We start from the raw sequence: 15,195 nt of genomic DNA on the forward strand, positions 1-15,195 counted from the left end.
ATAGAATTACCCAGGTTGGAAAAGACCTTGAAGATCATCAAGTTCAACAGCAATTGGCATATTTATTAAAGGCAAGATTCTTCATTTAAAGTATATGACAGATCAAATATAGGGTGCAGGAAATGGGGAAATGAGAAGTGGACTAGGCAGGAGATGATTTAGGTACCTGAGAAAAAGGAAACAGAACAGCCACTTGCCTCCAAGTGGTGTCCCAAAGCAGCAGCCAACCCCCACAGCACAACCCACAGTCAGGACATCCGTGTAATAGTATGGCTGCTACTGGTAGAAGAGACAGAGAGAAACAAACAGGAAGAAAGAAAAAAAGCAATGAGTGAATGACAGAATTAGCAGGTATGGCTGCATACTGTCACCCAGCTCTGTCACTAATCTCACATCATCTACATTCTAGATGGCTGCAAAATATTCAATGACAGATTCTATGTGGTACGAGACAGGAATATACTTGGAGTCACATATTCAAGACATGAAGAGAAGGCAGTGTCTCATCTTTCACTGAAACACACACATTTCTGTCACTTCAAAAGGAATGTTTCATGAGAGATTGGAGCACACGTGTGTGTGTTTCACTCTCTCTTTTACTTTGGTAGGGAATTTCAGGTTGCACATGTGCTAGTGTTTCAGAAGAGAAATACTCTCTGAGTTTGCATGCACAGGGCACAAGTATATCCAGACCAGGGTATTGACAGTGGCTGGAGAGTGAGTGGGTAACAGATCATCTACTAAAGGATAGCGCTCTCCTGGTTAAATCACTAAAATTGTAAGCTTATAAGCAATCATTGAGACAGCTTTGGAGAACATAGGGAGAAAGAGGGTCTTCTTCCACTCCCTCTAAAACTTGGAAATGCAACTGAAGGCCCTGCCATACCCGAGAGTGATGACAAACCTTAGGGAGCAGATAGGTTTTGTTTCAAGTTAACTAAATTCTAGGTAGTGTCTAATATAAAGAATGACACAGTTAAACACCTGTGTATTTGGTACTTTCTGCTATTATGCGTTCCTGAAGCAGTCAGTTATGACTCCCACAGGAGCAGAGTTTTGAGAAAGGGCGTACATTGGCATTCTGAGTAGTCAAGAAGAATTTTAAGGGTGAAGGCAATGAATCCCTACTTACCTGAGAAAGTATTTGAGCCTCAACAAAGAGGTTTATCAAGGCTATGGCTGCATAGCCCAACAAAAAAGCACCATAGATTATACTCTGACCGATAAGAGTCTTTCTACATTTACAGATTTGCCTTAGGTCACCTTTGAACCCTATTAATACCTCTATGGCCTTACACATAATCATGTCCAGAATGGGAATGGGTTTCAGTTCAGTGTCTAGGACAGTGTGAGAGTTGTGTTATAGCCCATCAGGACAGTGACTAACAGCTTGTAATGACGGGTACATATTACATGGCCTGCAGTATAGCAAGAGGTAAGTAGAGCTGTTTGAAAGTGCAAAAAGCCTGATGAAACATGAAAGAACAGTGAAAGATGTCAAGATTCAGGCACGACATGGTATTACTCATACCGCCCACAGAGAACAGTCCATGGCATATGGCATCCCCCAGAGTGTGTGAGTGTGCCAATGCTGTGTAACTTAGGAGTAGCCAGAGAGAATAAAACAAGCAGACAAACAAAGAGTACCAGAGCACACTCAAAAAGCAGAGCTGGGCATCTTTTTCTTATAAAAGGCCAAGCTGGTTTTCCAACCCCATTTTGAGGGTTCCTTACTAAATACACAGGGTGGTGTTTGCCAGCAACAACCTCAAAAAAACTATAGTTGAAATTATACCCTGGACTTAGATCCAGGGAATGGAATTCTGCAATATGTTGTGATTTTGTAAGAGGAAATCAACTAGGGCTGTAAAAATTATGATAACTTTCAATTCATTCTTATACTACAGTGCTGTCACAGACTCACAGCAAGTTTTAGCCTGGAAGGTTAAACCAACCAACCTTTGCCAGTTGCCTCCTCAGAGTTGCACTACCTCCAAGGCTCAAGCAGGGTGCTCAGGATCTTGTCCAAGTGAGTCCTGAACATTTCTAAAGGTGGGGATTCTCCAGGTCCTCTGAGCATCCATACAATTACTGAACCACCCTTAGGAGAGGGGAACAACTTCCTTACACAAAATTACAATTTCCCTTGTCACAAGTTGTGTCCTTGCCTCTTCCACTGTGCCCCTCTCAAAAGAGCCTGACTTTATCTCCTCCACAATCTTCTAGGTGGCTGATGGCACCAGCTACACATCTCCTGTTAGCTTCTTCTCCTTTATGCTGCGCAAGCTCAGATCCCTCAACCTCTACTCATACATCATTATTCCAGCTTCCCAACCATCTTCTTGGCCCTGTGACACCTCTTTTACATTGGAAATGCAAAATTTTACATACTGGTATTTTTGTTCTCCAGTCCAATACTTAAGGCATAAATACATTAGATTCCTGCTTATCACTCCTGGTCATTCTTGTCATCATCTCCTGCCATTAGATGATGACATTTATGTTAACTTTTCTTTATTATTATTTCCTTACTTCTGTTCCCTACTGCATGTTTATTGATTTGCTGGACAGACCTTAGGACTCCCAGAGTGAGAGAACAATGAATGATTTTCATGGTAGGAAGAGACTGAGCAAAATATGTAATTAGAAAAGTTAAAGTTGTCACTTTAGAAGTTTGCACTCAAAAGCTGTCACTTTCCCTTTGGACTTTCCAGGATCATCCTCTCCCTTACTTTCAATGCCACTAGCTACATGATTAAAGAAAGAACTCATGGTCCTAAACAAGCGAAGAGACATCTCTGGAGAACCTGCTTGAGAACAGGAGATCTCACAGCAAGAGGCGGAGTTTTACATTAAAAGTCACAGACAGGAAGTCACTTGCCTCCAAGAAGAGCCCCGAAGCAACATCCAACTCCAACTGAGCAAGCCACCATCAGGAGGTCGAGCTGCCTGTGCACATTCTGGAACAGAGAGGGCAGCCAGAGAAAGGCATGCTGTGGTTAGAGGGAGCAAAGCCAAAGGGTTAGGATCCAGAACAACAAAACAAAGCAACAGCCAACAGCAGATTCAGCCACTGCTATTACAAATAACAGGCTCTACACGCTTTAGTGCAGCTTTTAGTACACTCAGTTGGCCTACAGTAGCCGAGATTTGATCCTTATGCACATACAGGATCAAGTGAAACAGCACCTTCTATTGTTGTATTACAAAGCCAATTACTGTTAGAAGTTTGTAAAGCAGTTCCTACATATAGCTATAAATGTGGTTAATAGTGGATGTGGGTTTTTGTTTGTTTTTCCCAAACACTATTTGTCAATACATCAATCAGCCGGCAGAGGCCGTTTTGCAACAGCAAAAGCCTAGAGGCAGTGTCAGTGGCTATAATTAGTAATGCTCTACACATCCTACCTTAAAGACAAATTGATCTTTATCCACATCTATTTAAGGTTCTTGTTTGTTTGTTTGTTTGTTGTTTTTCTTTCCCACAAATACTGATCACAGTGCAAAGGAACTGGCACTGTGAGACAGAAAACTTGTGAAATGCATGTCCTCAACCAGCATCTGCGTCATGGGGTAGGTAACACACAATCGATCCTGCAGTTATTTAGTTGTATATCTGGCATTGTACTACAGTCTTCTTTGGGTGCTATCTTTCTGCTTTAAAGCAGCAGAGTGAACTTCAATCTCTTTGTTCCCTCTGTGCATAGAGGCCTATCAGTGTGTCTTAAGAGTTCAGCCCATGTAAGAACTGAATGCCAGAGAAATGTGCCTTACCTCATATACACCACAGAAAATTGACATAAACTTGCTGAGTACTGCTGCACAGATACTGGCAATATGCACAAAAGGGCCCTGCAAGAGAAGAGGAAGAGTCAAATTAGAAAAAGCTGGGTTTTTTTGCTTTTTTTTTTTTTTTTTTTTTTTTTTTTCCTCCTACAAAGGAACTCCAAAACTAATTCCTTGGTGTGGCAGTGGAGGTTGAACCTTCTGGTTGAGTGGGGAGGAACCTAATTAGGTTCAGCAAGGGCAAGTGCAGAGTTCTACACCTGTGGAGAAACTAGCACTGGAACAAGCTGCCCAGGGATGCTGTGGTGCCTTCCTCTCTGAAGATTTTCAAAACTCATCTGGATAGTTCTCTGCGTAACCTACTGTAGGTAACCTGCTTCAGCAAGGGGTTGGACAAGACGATATCCAAAAGTCCATTACAACTCCTATGATTCTGCGCTTCTTTGAGTCCCATTAACATTCTATTAAATTTTGTTGACAACATTTAAAAAACTAAAAAATAAAAAATTTTGTTAGACAGAGGGGCAATATGGCAAAATGGCATCTGACACAGAAGTGCATACGAAGCCAAAGAGTGGCACTGAATTCCTCCATTCATTGATGTTTGCTGAATGTTGATAGAGACCATGCACGGGATGTGAGCACAGTGAAGCTGTGGGTGGTGCATTTCAGCAGGGGTGACAGTGACATGCAAGACAAGCCATGTTCTGGACATCCATGTCGATTTTTACAAGTGTGGCATGCAGGTTCTTGTTCATTGCTGGTGAAAATGCACAACTAATGGTGATGACTATGTTGAAAAAATAGCATTTTGTAGCTGAGAATTTGCTCTGTCAAATAGTGTTATTGTGCTCTTTGTAGCCAGTTTTGTTTTCATGGAAATAAAGAGGAGGCATTACTTTCAGAGCTACCTATGTATATGAAGCTTTTCAAAGTAGAAGGAAATGGTTAGTGAAAGATAAGTGCTGCTGGGAAAAAACAGCTTTAACAAGAGGAATGGTGTTAAGGAAAAGGAAACATTTAAAGACTCTTGCATTGACAATTCCTTCCTAGACCCTGACTCCTACTGCACATGAACATAGCAATATTTACCTCTTTTCCTACAGGCATGCCACTCCCAAGCCCAGCTGTGAGGCCCACAACTTTGGCCACAAATGCTTGGAGAGTGAGATATTCCTTGAGGACCACTCCCCTCATAATTGTCTTGAGTTCTGGGATCCCAGACCCTGAAAACAACAGAGCAGAGGATATAGAAAAGCCAAAGGCAAGAGGAATAAGAAAAAAAGAGACAGACAGAAACAGATCTTGCCATGCCTTCTACCCTCACCAACAGCCTGTGGAGAGACGAGGTGGCAGAAGATGGCTGCAAACAGTATGAGAACAAGTGGGTATGTTACCCACACCAGATACTGCAAAGGAATATTCGGGTGCATCTCTCTGTACATCCACTTGTAGGCTGTAAACAAACAAAGAAGTTGTCAGTAACTACAGATGCTCCAATCAGTTTGGTAAACTTTAAAGAATCACAAACAAAAGCCCTCACTTGCTAAACTTGCCCATACTAAATCTCCCTCAGAAATACTATCTAAAAGTCTTAATTTTCTAATAGGGTAAAGCCTTGTTACATTTGAACTACAAGATCTCGAATAAGACATGCATTCTGCAGGAATGGATAGAAGCAAGTCTTTGCTATTAGACATTATTCAAACCTATGCCATAGTGTGGCATTGGAAGAGCTGTGTTACTTGCAAGAGTGAATTTTTGTGCAGGATGTTTTCATTTAGCAGCTGGAGGGCGTTATATGGGCCCTGAAGGACAGCAAAGTTAGTGTCCTTTCCTCCATTTCAATCACATGAAAAGCTGTTCCTTCAGAAAATCTACCTCAGAAGCCCTGCTTACAATTCACCTTCTAGAGCAGCTGCATGAAGGGAGCAGTGCCAGCTGTTACAACATGTGCCCTGTGCATGCAAACACAGAGGGTGTTTCTTTTTTGAGACTCTGGCACATGTGCAAGCTGAGATTCCTTGCCAAAATAAAAGAGATGGAGTAAAATATACACATGCGTGCTCCATGCTCCTAAGGATTTTGCATAAAGCATTTCTTCTGAAGTGCAATTAACAGCATGTTGGCAATGCTGCACGTATGTATGTGCATGGGGATGGGAGGCAAGGCCGCTGGAAGATTCTGTAATGTTTGAACTTGAAAAGGGTATGGGAACCAGAGGAATGATGCTGAGAATTTACATAAGCCAGTGACTGTGAGATCACTGTTAAAAAAAAAAAAAAAAAAGCTTAAGTAAAGCACTATTGTTCCATGTAGCAGAAAACATCAGAGCAGTGTATAAATAACATTTGAGAAGAGCAATAATGAGGATAAAGGCAGAGAAAACTGTATCAAGAGGACATCAAAGAGCCCTTTCCTCTCCCCACCCACCATATGCTCAACAGACCTAGGGAAGATGGCAAACTGTATAATAGGAAGGGCCAAAGTCACACAAGAAGGATAGAAACCGAGTAAAAATAATGGCTTATATTTGAATGCTCCCTGCCCACTTAGAAATATTTCCCTATCACTTCTTTAAAGAACCTTTTCATAGTTAATCTTCTCTCTACTGTATTGCAAATATTTCAGTCTTCCTGAGGTATTGATGATTTTAAAGGAGGAGGAATGTTGGTCACTGGGCTTTATAAAATTTTTATATCATCTACAGTATGCTTTTGCAACACCTGAATGAGACCCACCCTGTAGGCTCTTTGCGCTGGCATAATCCATTCCCCAGCTCACCAACGCCATGACCAGACCCAAAAGAACCAAGAAAATCCAGTCCTCTCCAAGCTTCCTGGTGACATATTTCTGGATGCGTCTAGCACAGTCTGTGGAGAAAAGAGAGAACCAGAAAAATGGAGGCAACATAGATGAAATCTGTGATTCTGTATTGAGAACTGACCACCAAAAGAATGTATTTGAAAGAATTACGGGCTTGGTGTATTAAGGCCTGATACCCATCCTTTCCTTGCAGTCTTCCAAAATTCTTTGAAGTTTCAAAGTAGAATAAATAAGGGGACAAGATAATTTAACCTCTTGTGCACTAGCAGTAAATACATTTTCACTCCTGTCACAAAGATCTGTTGTGGGAAAATAAAAAGTAATAATTTGGGGGCAGTTATTCCTACAGCTAGCATGCAAACACCTTTTAAAACCAAGATGGCTTCTCCTTCCTTCTCTACTTCTTCCCTATCAAAGTCTCCTTGCATTTTTGTCTTGCTTAAATTCCATCTCTCTGGCTGTTCTACTCAATATCTGGTCACAAGGATAAATCTTTCCTACCTTGGCATTTGGAATAATGTTCTTCTTTTATCTCTACTTGACTCTCACGTTTCAAGGGTCTTTCGCTGTTCTTTTGGGCCTGCTTTGTATTCAATAGTTTTGCTGCATCCTTTTCAGCAAAGTCATCTGTTATCTGGTCTGTGTATTGTCCATACAGCTAAAGGAACAGAAAGCAAGAGAGAGCAAAACAAAGATGTAAGGCAAATGTTCCTTCACAAGTAGCGTTAAAATGAAAAGGCATATTTACTAACAGTCAGAGGTGTAGACTCAAACGTATTCAAACAAGGAGACAAAGACACAGAAAGACATGGACAGAGGCAATTCATTATTTTCCTCCCTGGTTCCCTCTTCTCAGTCTCTCTAGATCTTTGCATCCTCTTTTGGTGGTACAAGCTATGATAACAGAACGCTAACTGCTTTCTAAGATCCTCAGAATAAGGAGGCTCAGGCCTGAAGGAGAAAGATTGGGCAGACTTTTTAGAAGTGCAAAAGAAGGTCAAAACTGTTCACATGAGACTGCCAGTCTTCGGGCTGTCTTCAGCAGCACTGCAAAACAACTCTTAAAATTTAGAGAGGTATCACACTACTAAAAAGGTTGCAGGAATGCTCTGCATATGTTCACTCTGCTGCCAAGGAATGCTTAACAGGGTATGCAGCCACTGCTGGTGTCTTCTGTGGAAAAGAAGAAGCATCAGCTCACAAATAGCAGAGGGTACCACATAGCACCTCCCGTTATCTACCCAAGTCATTCTATTAAATCCCAATATATCCCTAACTCATCAAATTTTTATTTATTTATTTTTTAAAATTGCCTAACCTAGCCCTTGTCAGCAGATACTAATCTTGAAAACATTTCATATTATGCAATTCACAAGCAGTTACATGAGCTTGCCAACAATGTTTCTCACATGGATCAGTGATAAAACTGTCAGTTGTGCCAGCTTGTCAAAAAGAAGAGATGTCAAGGAAGCTGGAAGGATCCTGACTATGTCCGTCAGGTTCCCCCAGAAGTAGCTATTCCCCCTTATTTTTTCATAGTATATATGGGGAAGTTGTGAATTTGAGAAGCTGTGAACAGGTCTCTTCCCTTCACTTGTCATTCTACATACAAACTATGTCTAATATCAGTTTCCTCCCTGATGCAGAGCCTGTGATCTTGGCAATTCCCACCTGCTAGAACCTGCTTCCTCCCAGTACAACACCTACTTCTCTAAGACACTTTAAGTGGCAAGAAGGAGTCAGCAAAAAGTCAGACACTTCAGCTGAAGAATGAAAAGACATTTGAGATATGGAGCTCTAGCTTAGGAGATGATTCTACCTTTTCTCTTTTCTAATTGACACAGGAGATGTTGCTCCTATACCCTTGGAATTTCCATTAATTGAAATATCATCAGTAGAATGGGAAGCAGATAACTTATTTGGAAGAGAATTTCAAATCAGATAGATTTGGAGACTCACAAAAGTTTGATGACTAGAAGGCACCTCTGGGGGGTTTCTCTTCCAGTCCTTATCTCACAGTATGCGAACTCCAAGGCCAGTCAGAACACTCAGAGCATTGTATGGGCAAGTCCTAGTCACCTCCAAGGGCAGAAATTTCCCAGCTTCCCTGAACAACCATTTCAGTGTCAAACCAAGTTATATTTCCAGTTGCCAAACAGGACTGAAAGTCCTAAGTAGCTTATTTGCCCATATTCCTAAGACACTTGAACTATGTGCAACAGCTCCCTTTAAAATCAATATTATATTTTCACAGAATATGCATGTAGGCTTTTAAATCATCCTGTTCTTATGACATTTTGCCTTCCATCCAATCACTGTGCTGGAAAATTATATTTTATTTAATTACTAACCCAATTATTATCACCACAGTCTAGCCAAATTGATACATACTCTTAGCACTTAAGAGTGGCCATGCTCTGATCTCAATAATATAGGCAGGACAGTGAAACACCAAGATGAAGGACCTGCCAGACTTCATATAAGCTATCACATAAAATCCAATATCAAATAGCAGATTAATCCCTGTTTCTCTCACTGTATCTATTTCAGGCAGCAATGCCAAGCACCAACAGATTTTATGCATCTTCACACTGCTTCAGCTAATTTTTCATTGCCATGAAATGCTCATGAGGGACTGTCTTATACCAAATGGAGCTTAATCCAAATTATGAACTACCTTGCCAAGTATCTTGTTTAAATTAGAGTCCTCCATCTATTCAGATGGAACAGTTTACGGTTTGTATCTGGCTGGAAAATTATGAACTCAGGATGTGAAAGAAAAAGAGCTGGTCTCAGGACATAAAGATGAAGGTTTTTTCCTGGAGGACAAATCAGTTTTAGCTCACTTAAAGAATGCTTCATATACATGCTTTGTTTCTCTGGGACTCTGGCACTGCTTCAGACTGTAGTCAATAAATGTAGTGCTTACACTGCTGTATTCCTCTGATCCTTCCTCTTTCTGAGCACCAGAAAAGATGGAGAGAATTTAAAAACATATCAATTACCACTTGGAGAGCTGAGACAGAGAAGGTACTATTGTGTCCAGGTTGGCTAAATTCTGAATGAGAATATGGTAACAGTGCCAAAACCACCAAAGATATAAATACTGCTAAGGATGCTGTGTGTGGGAGTGGGAGGAACATCATTGTTTAATGGAGGAAAAGTCCTCAAGAAAGTTCTCACAACCTCGAGACTTTTCTGACAGCAATTTTGATGCTGAGCACCTACTGAAATCTTCACTCCCCGCTCAGTCCATACCCTACATTATTTCCCATTCCATTCAGACTCAGCAATGTATTCTCCACAACAAACTCCCTTCCAGCACTGCTAGTGCACGTCACTGTTCCTGGCCATTGAGTCTGCTATGGGCTCTGCAGTTCTCTCTACCTGAAGGGAGTGAGGGCTGGAGAGAAAACAGAGCCAGACTTCTCAGAAAGGCACAGAGAAGGACAGCAGGAAAAAGGCAAAACTTGCAACAAAGGTATGTTTGAATGTGTAGAAAGAAAACCTGAGGGTGATTCAGCATACAGCTGACAGGGTGGGCATCTTCATACTTGGGAATATTCAGTACTACCTTAGATAAACCCTGTGAACAAGGCACTGGGCTAGAGAACTCCAGAGGCCCCCTCAAGTCTTCTTATGAGTCTGTTACTCTGTAATACTGCATTGCCCAATTAACCATTACACTTCCTTACTGTGGCACCCATCTGTATACTGCTGTTGGAGCTCTCTGCCATGAATACCCTTTCTACCTTACAAATACCATATCATATAAATATTTCATCAGTCCAGGCTGCTTGAGAAGAGGCTCTTCTTTTTTTGTGTGCAGGAAGATAAAATCACAGAGAACTACAATGGAGAAGAACATAAATTTTAGATATCTATCTTCTAATGCATATCTACTCATAAATATTTCGGCTGTGTGAGAAATATGATCACCTGAGCTTTTCTTTCCTAGTGTTTCCATGAACTGCTGACATTACTGAACTTAAGTGGGGAGCAAAAATCTCTTCATGACATCATTCTAAATGGTAGATAAAATCTCTAGTCTCAAAGTCTCAGGCTTACAAGACTGACTTTTTACACTGTCTGACAGCAATAGGAACAGTGGGAATGGTTTTGAACTAAAAGATGGGACATTTGGGTTAGATGCTAGACAGAAAGTTTTTACTTAGAGGGTGGTAAGGCCCTAGAACAGAATTCACAGAGAAACTGTAGAACACTCCATCCTCCCATTCAAGGCCAGATCAGGCCCTGGGCAGCCTGATCAGGTGGGTGGCAACCCTGCTCACGACACGGGGATGGAACTGGATGATCTTTAAAGTTCTCTCCAACCTAAGCCACTCTATGATTCTATGATACTGTTATCTCAGTTCCCACAAATTAAGCACATGCTATTGGTACCTTTTTCATTACATTATCTGTTATCTAATATATGAACTATGTATTATTAGAAAATCTCAGGCTGAAAATCGTTTTCACTGTTTTTTGCCCTGTAAACCCAGTCAAATCACACATTCTGTCTGAAATAGCTTCCAGCTTACACACAAAATAGAAAGGAACAGCCAGCACAAGCAATTGGCACAACAGAATTAAAATGTCTCTCTATCATCTATTTTTTTCATGTCACAATGGTTAGTATTCTGCATGGAAATGGATGAAAGCATGTGTGCAGCAGGTTGTTTATCATGCTAACAGCATACAACTGCATGCCTTTACAAGATGTGTGTGATAGTATGAATGTTTATAATTTATCTACATGTTAATTAATTGCTATCAAAATACTCATGCACAGCAAGACTGGTTTTAACAACAATATGCCTTCATACTATATATGTAACTGTGTGAATGTTTACATAACGGTATTTCTGGGGCATATTTTCAGTAGATCTATAAATATGACTTTTCAAGACTGAAAACTGTGTTCACAAATGCATACTTGCTTGGGGATGTTACTGCCTGAAGACTTGTATGGGAGTGCATCTGATGTCCTGCTTGTTTGTGCTGGATTTTGGCTACATTCATTGACTGGCATGTCTGTGGGGATGAAAACAAAGACATCCCAGGGCCAGGCAGCAAGAGATAGGTTTTTCTGCCTAACTGTGTCAACTATGCCACCTTCTAAGAGGGATTTTAGTCTGTGCAGTGGATACATGTAAAGAGGTATATTTTAGTGTATCCCAGCTGACTAATGGTTTATGTAACACAATGTGTATTTCCATAACCCACCTCAGCCCTCCAGTCCTAGGCACTGCTCCACTTGCATCCTATGAGAGGGCCAGGTCATATCTCAAATGTGAAATCTCAGCATAACTCACTTAAAAGTATAAATAAAGCATTAACACTGTCCAGATGCTTCCCAGTTCTGGCTGTTGCTTCTGAATCAGTCAAGGAGCGGTTCTGGGACAGTTTAGTAGAGAAATAATTTGTAAATTCTCAGATGTTTTATACAACTTCAGAAGAGAAATATCTGAGTTTGGCCATGGGACTGGCTTCCTAGTCTTTTGCAACATGGCAGATACAATCCTCACTGGGATGTTTATCTACTAGAAGAGATCATCTTGGTGGCAAACGTGGCTTTTCCTACCCCAGAATCATGCAGTTCTTAGGGAGATTAATGCATCTCTTCCCTTATTCCTCAGTCACTGGCACAGGAATTTGTGTGAGGGGACTTTAGAAATCTCCACTCATATCTTCCCTGTATGGATTTCACATTCACACATTCTCTCACCCTCCCGTCACTAGGCCAAATTCTACATCGCTCTAAACCCTTCTACGTCAGCTCAGTCTGAGCAGACTGGCAGGAAATAAGACACCAAGACGGCTGTAAAACCTCCTCTTTGCAGAAAGGTGTCCCCAAAGGAGAGGCAGAGGAGATACAGAGAACAACAGAACAAGAGGTCATAACTAGAGTACATCTTTGTACTAGATTTTTTCAGAGGCGATATTTGTATGAACCAGAGTGAGAGTCAGGTCAAGTTTAAGGGTTAGAAAATTCCTCGCATATACAAGCATGGACTTACTTTCCTTGTTTGGGGAAAAGCCAGAACAGAGCTCTGCATGACTGTCCATTCAGCTGTGCAGACATATCCATCTACTCTCATTACTGTTCTATCTGTTTTTATTTCCTCTCCTGCTCTACCTAAAATCACTATGCAGCCGAAGGCAGATGCAATTTCTCTTTGCATTTATGAATACATTAATGGTTTCATTGATTTGCACATCCCAGCTTAACCATGTTAACGCTGTGGTCATAGTAGACGGAAATACCCAATGACTTGAAATCCTGATAGCATTCTAAGCAAGACTGTGAAACTCAGTGCCTTACTTGGAAGTCAACAAAGAAAAGGGAGAGTTGGTAGGACTGAGTATAGACAGGGACGTGAGCTCCACAGCACCATTCTAGGAGCCCCAAGAGCGTATGTGATCCCACTGAGACCTATGCTGCCATAAACATCCAAGTTGTCCAACCCTACCTGTGGGTGGCTGAGGGAGTTCTCCAGGTAGTGCAGGTCGTCCCCTGTCCCCCCGGCCTCGCGTCCTGCCTCCAAGGGTATCCCATAACGAGTGCATTTCTCAAAGCAGACATAGTTGTATTGCGGTGTGCCCCCCCACAAAGCTGACTTCGATCTGGATTCCTGCATCAGACTCTCTGAGTTTTCCATGTCTCTATTCTTGCTCATGCTTAGTGGTAATGGAGCTGCCACTCTGGTCCTTTCCTAGAAACACCTCATGGTCTTGCCTAGAAAATGGCTTCTGCGCTTTCTTATGTTCTTTCCTTCCTTCTCTTCTCTCTCCCATTAGACCACTCTAAGTTCTTCAGTTCCTGCACTCCCTTTCTCTCTGCCCCTCCTACTCCTTGTGTCTCTCTCACTTTCTTCTCTTCCTGCCCAAAGGCAGGGTTCAACTATATTTATAGCAACCTTCATCTGTCACATGATTCCCCAGTGCCAGGTCTGATCTCAGCAAAAGGCATTAACTCCGCCAAGGATTGAATATCAGGTGTGGGCAAAAGGGGAACTCCTGAAGGAGAAGGAAGGGGGGACAGGGAGGAGGAGAAAAGAAGGCTATAAGAAGGAGGGAGCTAGAAATACAGACATAATATATAGACAGGAGGAAGCAGGAGTGATTATCCAAGAGATCTCATCCTTCATCCTTTTGCTAAGTCCATAGTCCACAAGAGAAAATGCAAGTGCTGAGGAGGAACTCCAGCATCCATATAAACTCCTGAGCATTACAGCTTAGTCTCAGTCTTTCCATATGCCGTTACATTGAAGACTTTCACTTTTGGAAGATGTTAATAAATTGCTCTGAGTATTCAACTATATGCATAAATTAATTTTTCTTGATGTTCACTTCGAACAGGTTCACATTCAAAACCTTCTCCTCACCACACCAACACTTGTTTCTCAGCCAGGCAAAAAAACCCAAACCAAACAAAACCAACCTCAGCCAACACTAGTGGGTGCCAGTCAACACCAGAAATGGAAGGTATGTTCTAACAATGTGATCTCATAGACAGCTCCCAGTACTGCCAGTAATTATTGGTAACTGTCCTTCTTGTAGCCATGTCTTCTGATGGCTATTGTACAACAAAGAGAAATGAGTTTAAAATCCTAGAAACTGCTTGCCAGGAAAGAATAAATCATATGCATGAAATACGATAACTAAAGAGCTGCTATTAACTGCTTCTTCCTCATCTTTTACACCATCACCTCTTCAGGATAAGAGCTTCCCAGCTTTTCGCATCTTAGAGTAAGATCTGTGAGCAGGATGTGAGGGAAGGCAAGACAGAACACTCATCAAATTGGCCCAAAAGAATAGACCTGCATAAAACATTTTTCCTGGAGACCTATTTTGCTTTTTCTCATTCTGTATGGTCCTCCAGAGTACAGTGCAAGGAAAGTCTTCAAGAGGATGATATGCCATTTCCTCCATAAACCACTCTTCTACCTCTTCTGTCGTTTCAGCTAACAATGTGTATATATATGTATATATATATAAATCAATATATATATAGGGATATAATATATATATCCCTATAGATACCTTTAGCCAGTACAGCCTGTATCTGATGCCATTTTAGGAAAGCTCTGAATACTCACAAAAGCAAGATCAATTCTAGCTCTTAATGTTATATTCACCTGTTATATTCTTGCTAGCTTTAAATTTATCGCCATTCAGTAGCGTTTCCCTGAGGAAGACTGTAGGAAAGACTTGTAATGAACCATCTTAAATAAGAGTTTCTAGGTAACAGTGTCTAGGATACAGAAAGTAGCATTTGGATACTCTCATAGATTTCCATCATAATGACATAAAGTATTACTAGCCTACTGAGATGTTTTTGGAAGAAAAATAGAGCTTATATAGACACTAAGGTTTATATTAAAAATACTGCTTAGTTTGGTGTATGTAATACAAAAATATGCATAGAAAATAGATGGATGCCTTATATAGGAATTCTAAGTACCAGGCCCCCAAAGCTCCAGTAATCATCAAAACTGTAGTAGAGCACTAGATCTTCAGTTACTGTCACATCTGCTGAAGGATAATATTCAGCATGTCCACTGGAGTAAACTAGAG

At 41.1% G+C, this 15,195-nt stretch overlaps 1 protein-coding gene across 1 annotated transcript in view; it reads right to left on the reverse strand.

Moving 5' to 3' along the window:
• The window catches only part of CLCN1 (chloride voltage-gated channel 1), a 31,564-nt gene extending 18,092 nt beyond the window's left edge, over nt 1-13,472 (reverse strand). The window contains exons 1-7 of the mRNA XM_015872352.2: nt 13,089-13,472; nt 7,114-7,270; nt 6,528-6,659; nt 5,114-5,242; nt 4,879-5,012; nt 3,775-3,852; nt 198-276 (exon numbers count right to left, since the gene is read on the reverse strand). Coding sequence (XP_015727838.1) covers nt 198-276; nt 3,775-3,852; nt 4,879-5,012; nt 5,114-5,242; nt 6,528-6,659; nt 7,114-7,270; nt 13,089-13,295 — 916 coding nt within the window. The 5' untranslated portion in view covers nt 13,296-13,472. The remainder of the gene's footprint in view (nt 1-197; nt 277-3,774; nt 3,853-4,878; nt 5,013-5,113; nt 5,243-6,527; nt 6,660-7,113; nt 7,271-13,088) is intronic.
• Nucleotides 13,473-15,195: the final 1,723 nt, after the last annotated feature.

This window comes from Coturnix japonica, chromosome 1, assembly GCF_001577835.2.
Source record: "Coturnix japonica isolate 7356 chromosome 1, Coturnix japonica 2.1, whole genome shotgun sequence".
Taxonomy (NCBI): Eukaryota; Metazoa; Chordata; class Aves; order Galliformes; family Phasianidae; genus Coturnix; species Coturnix japonica.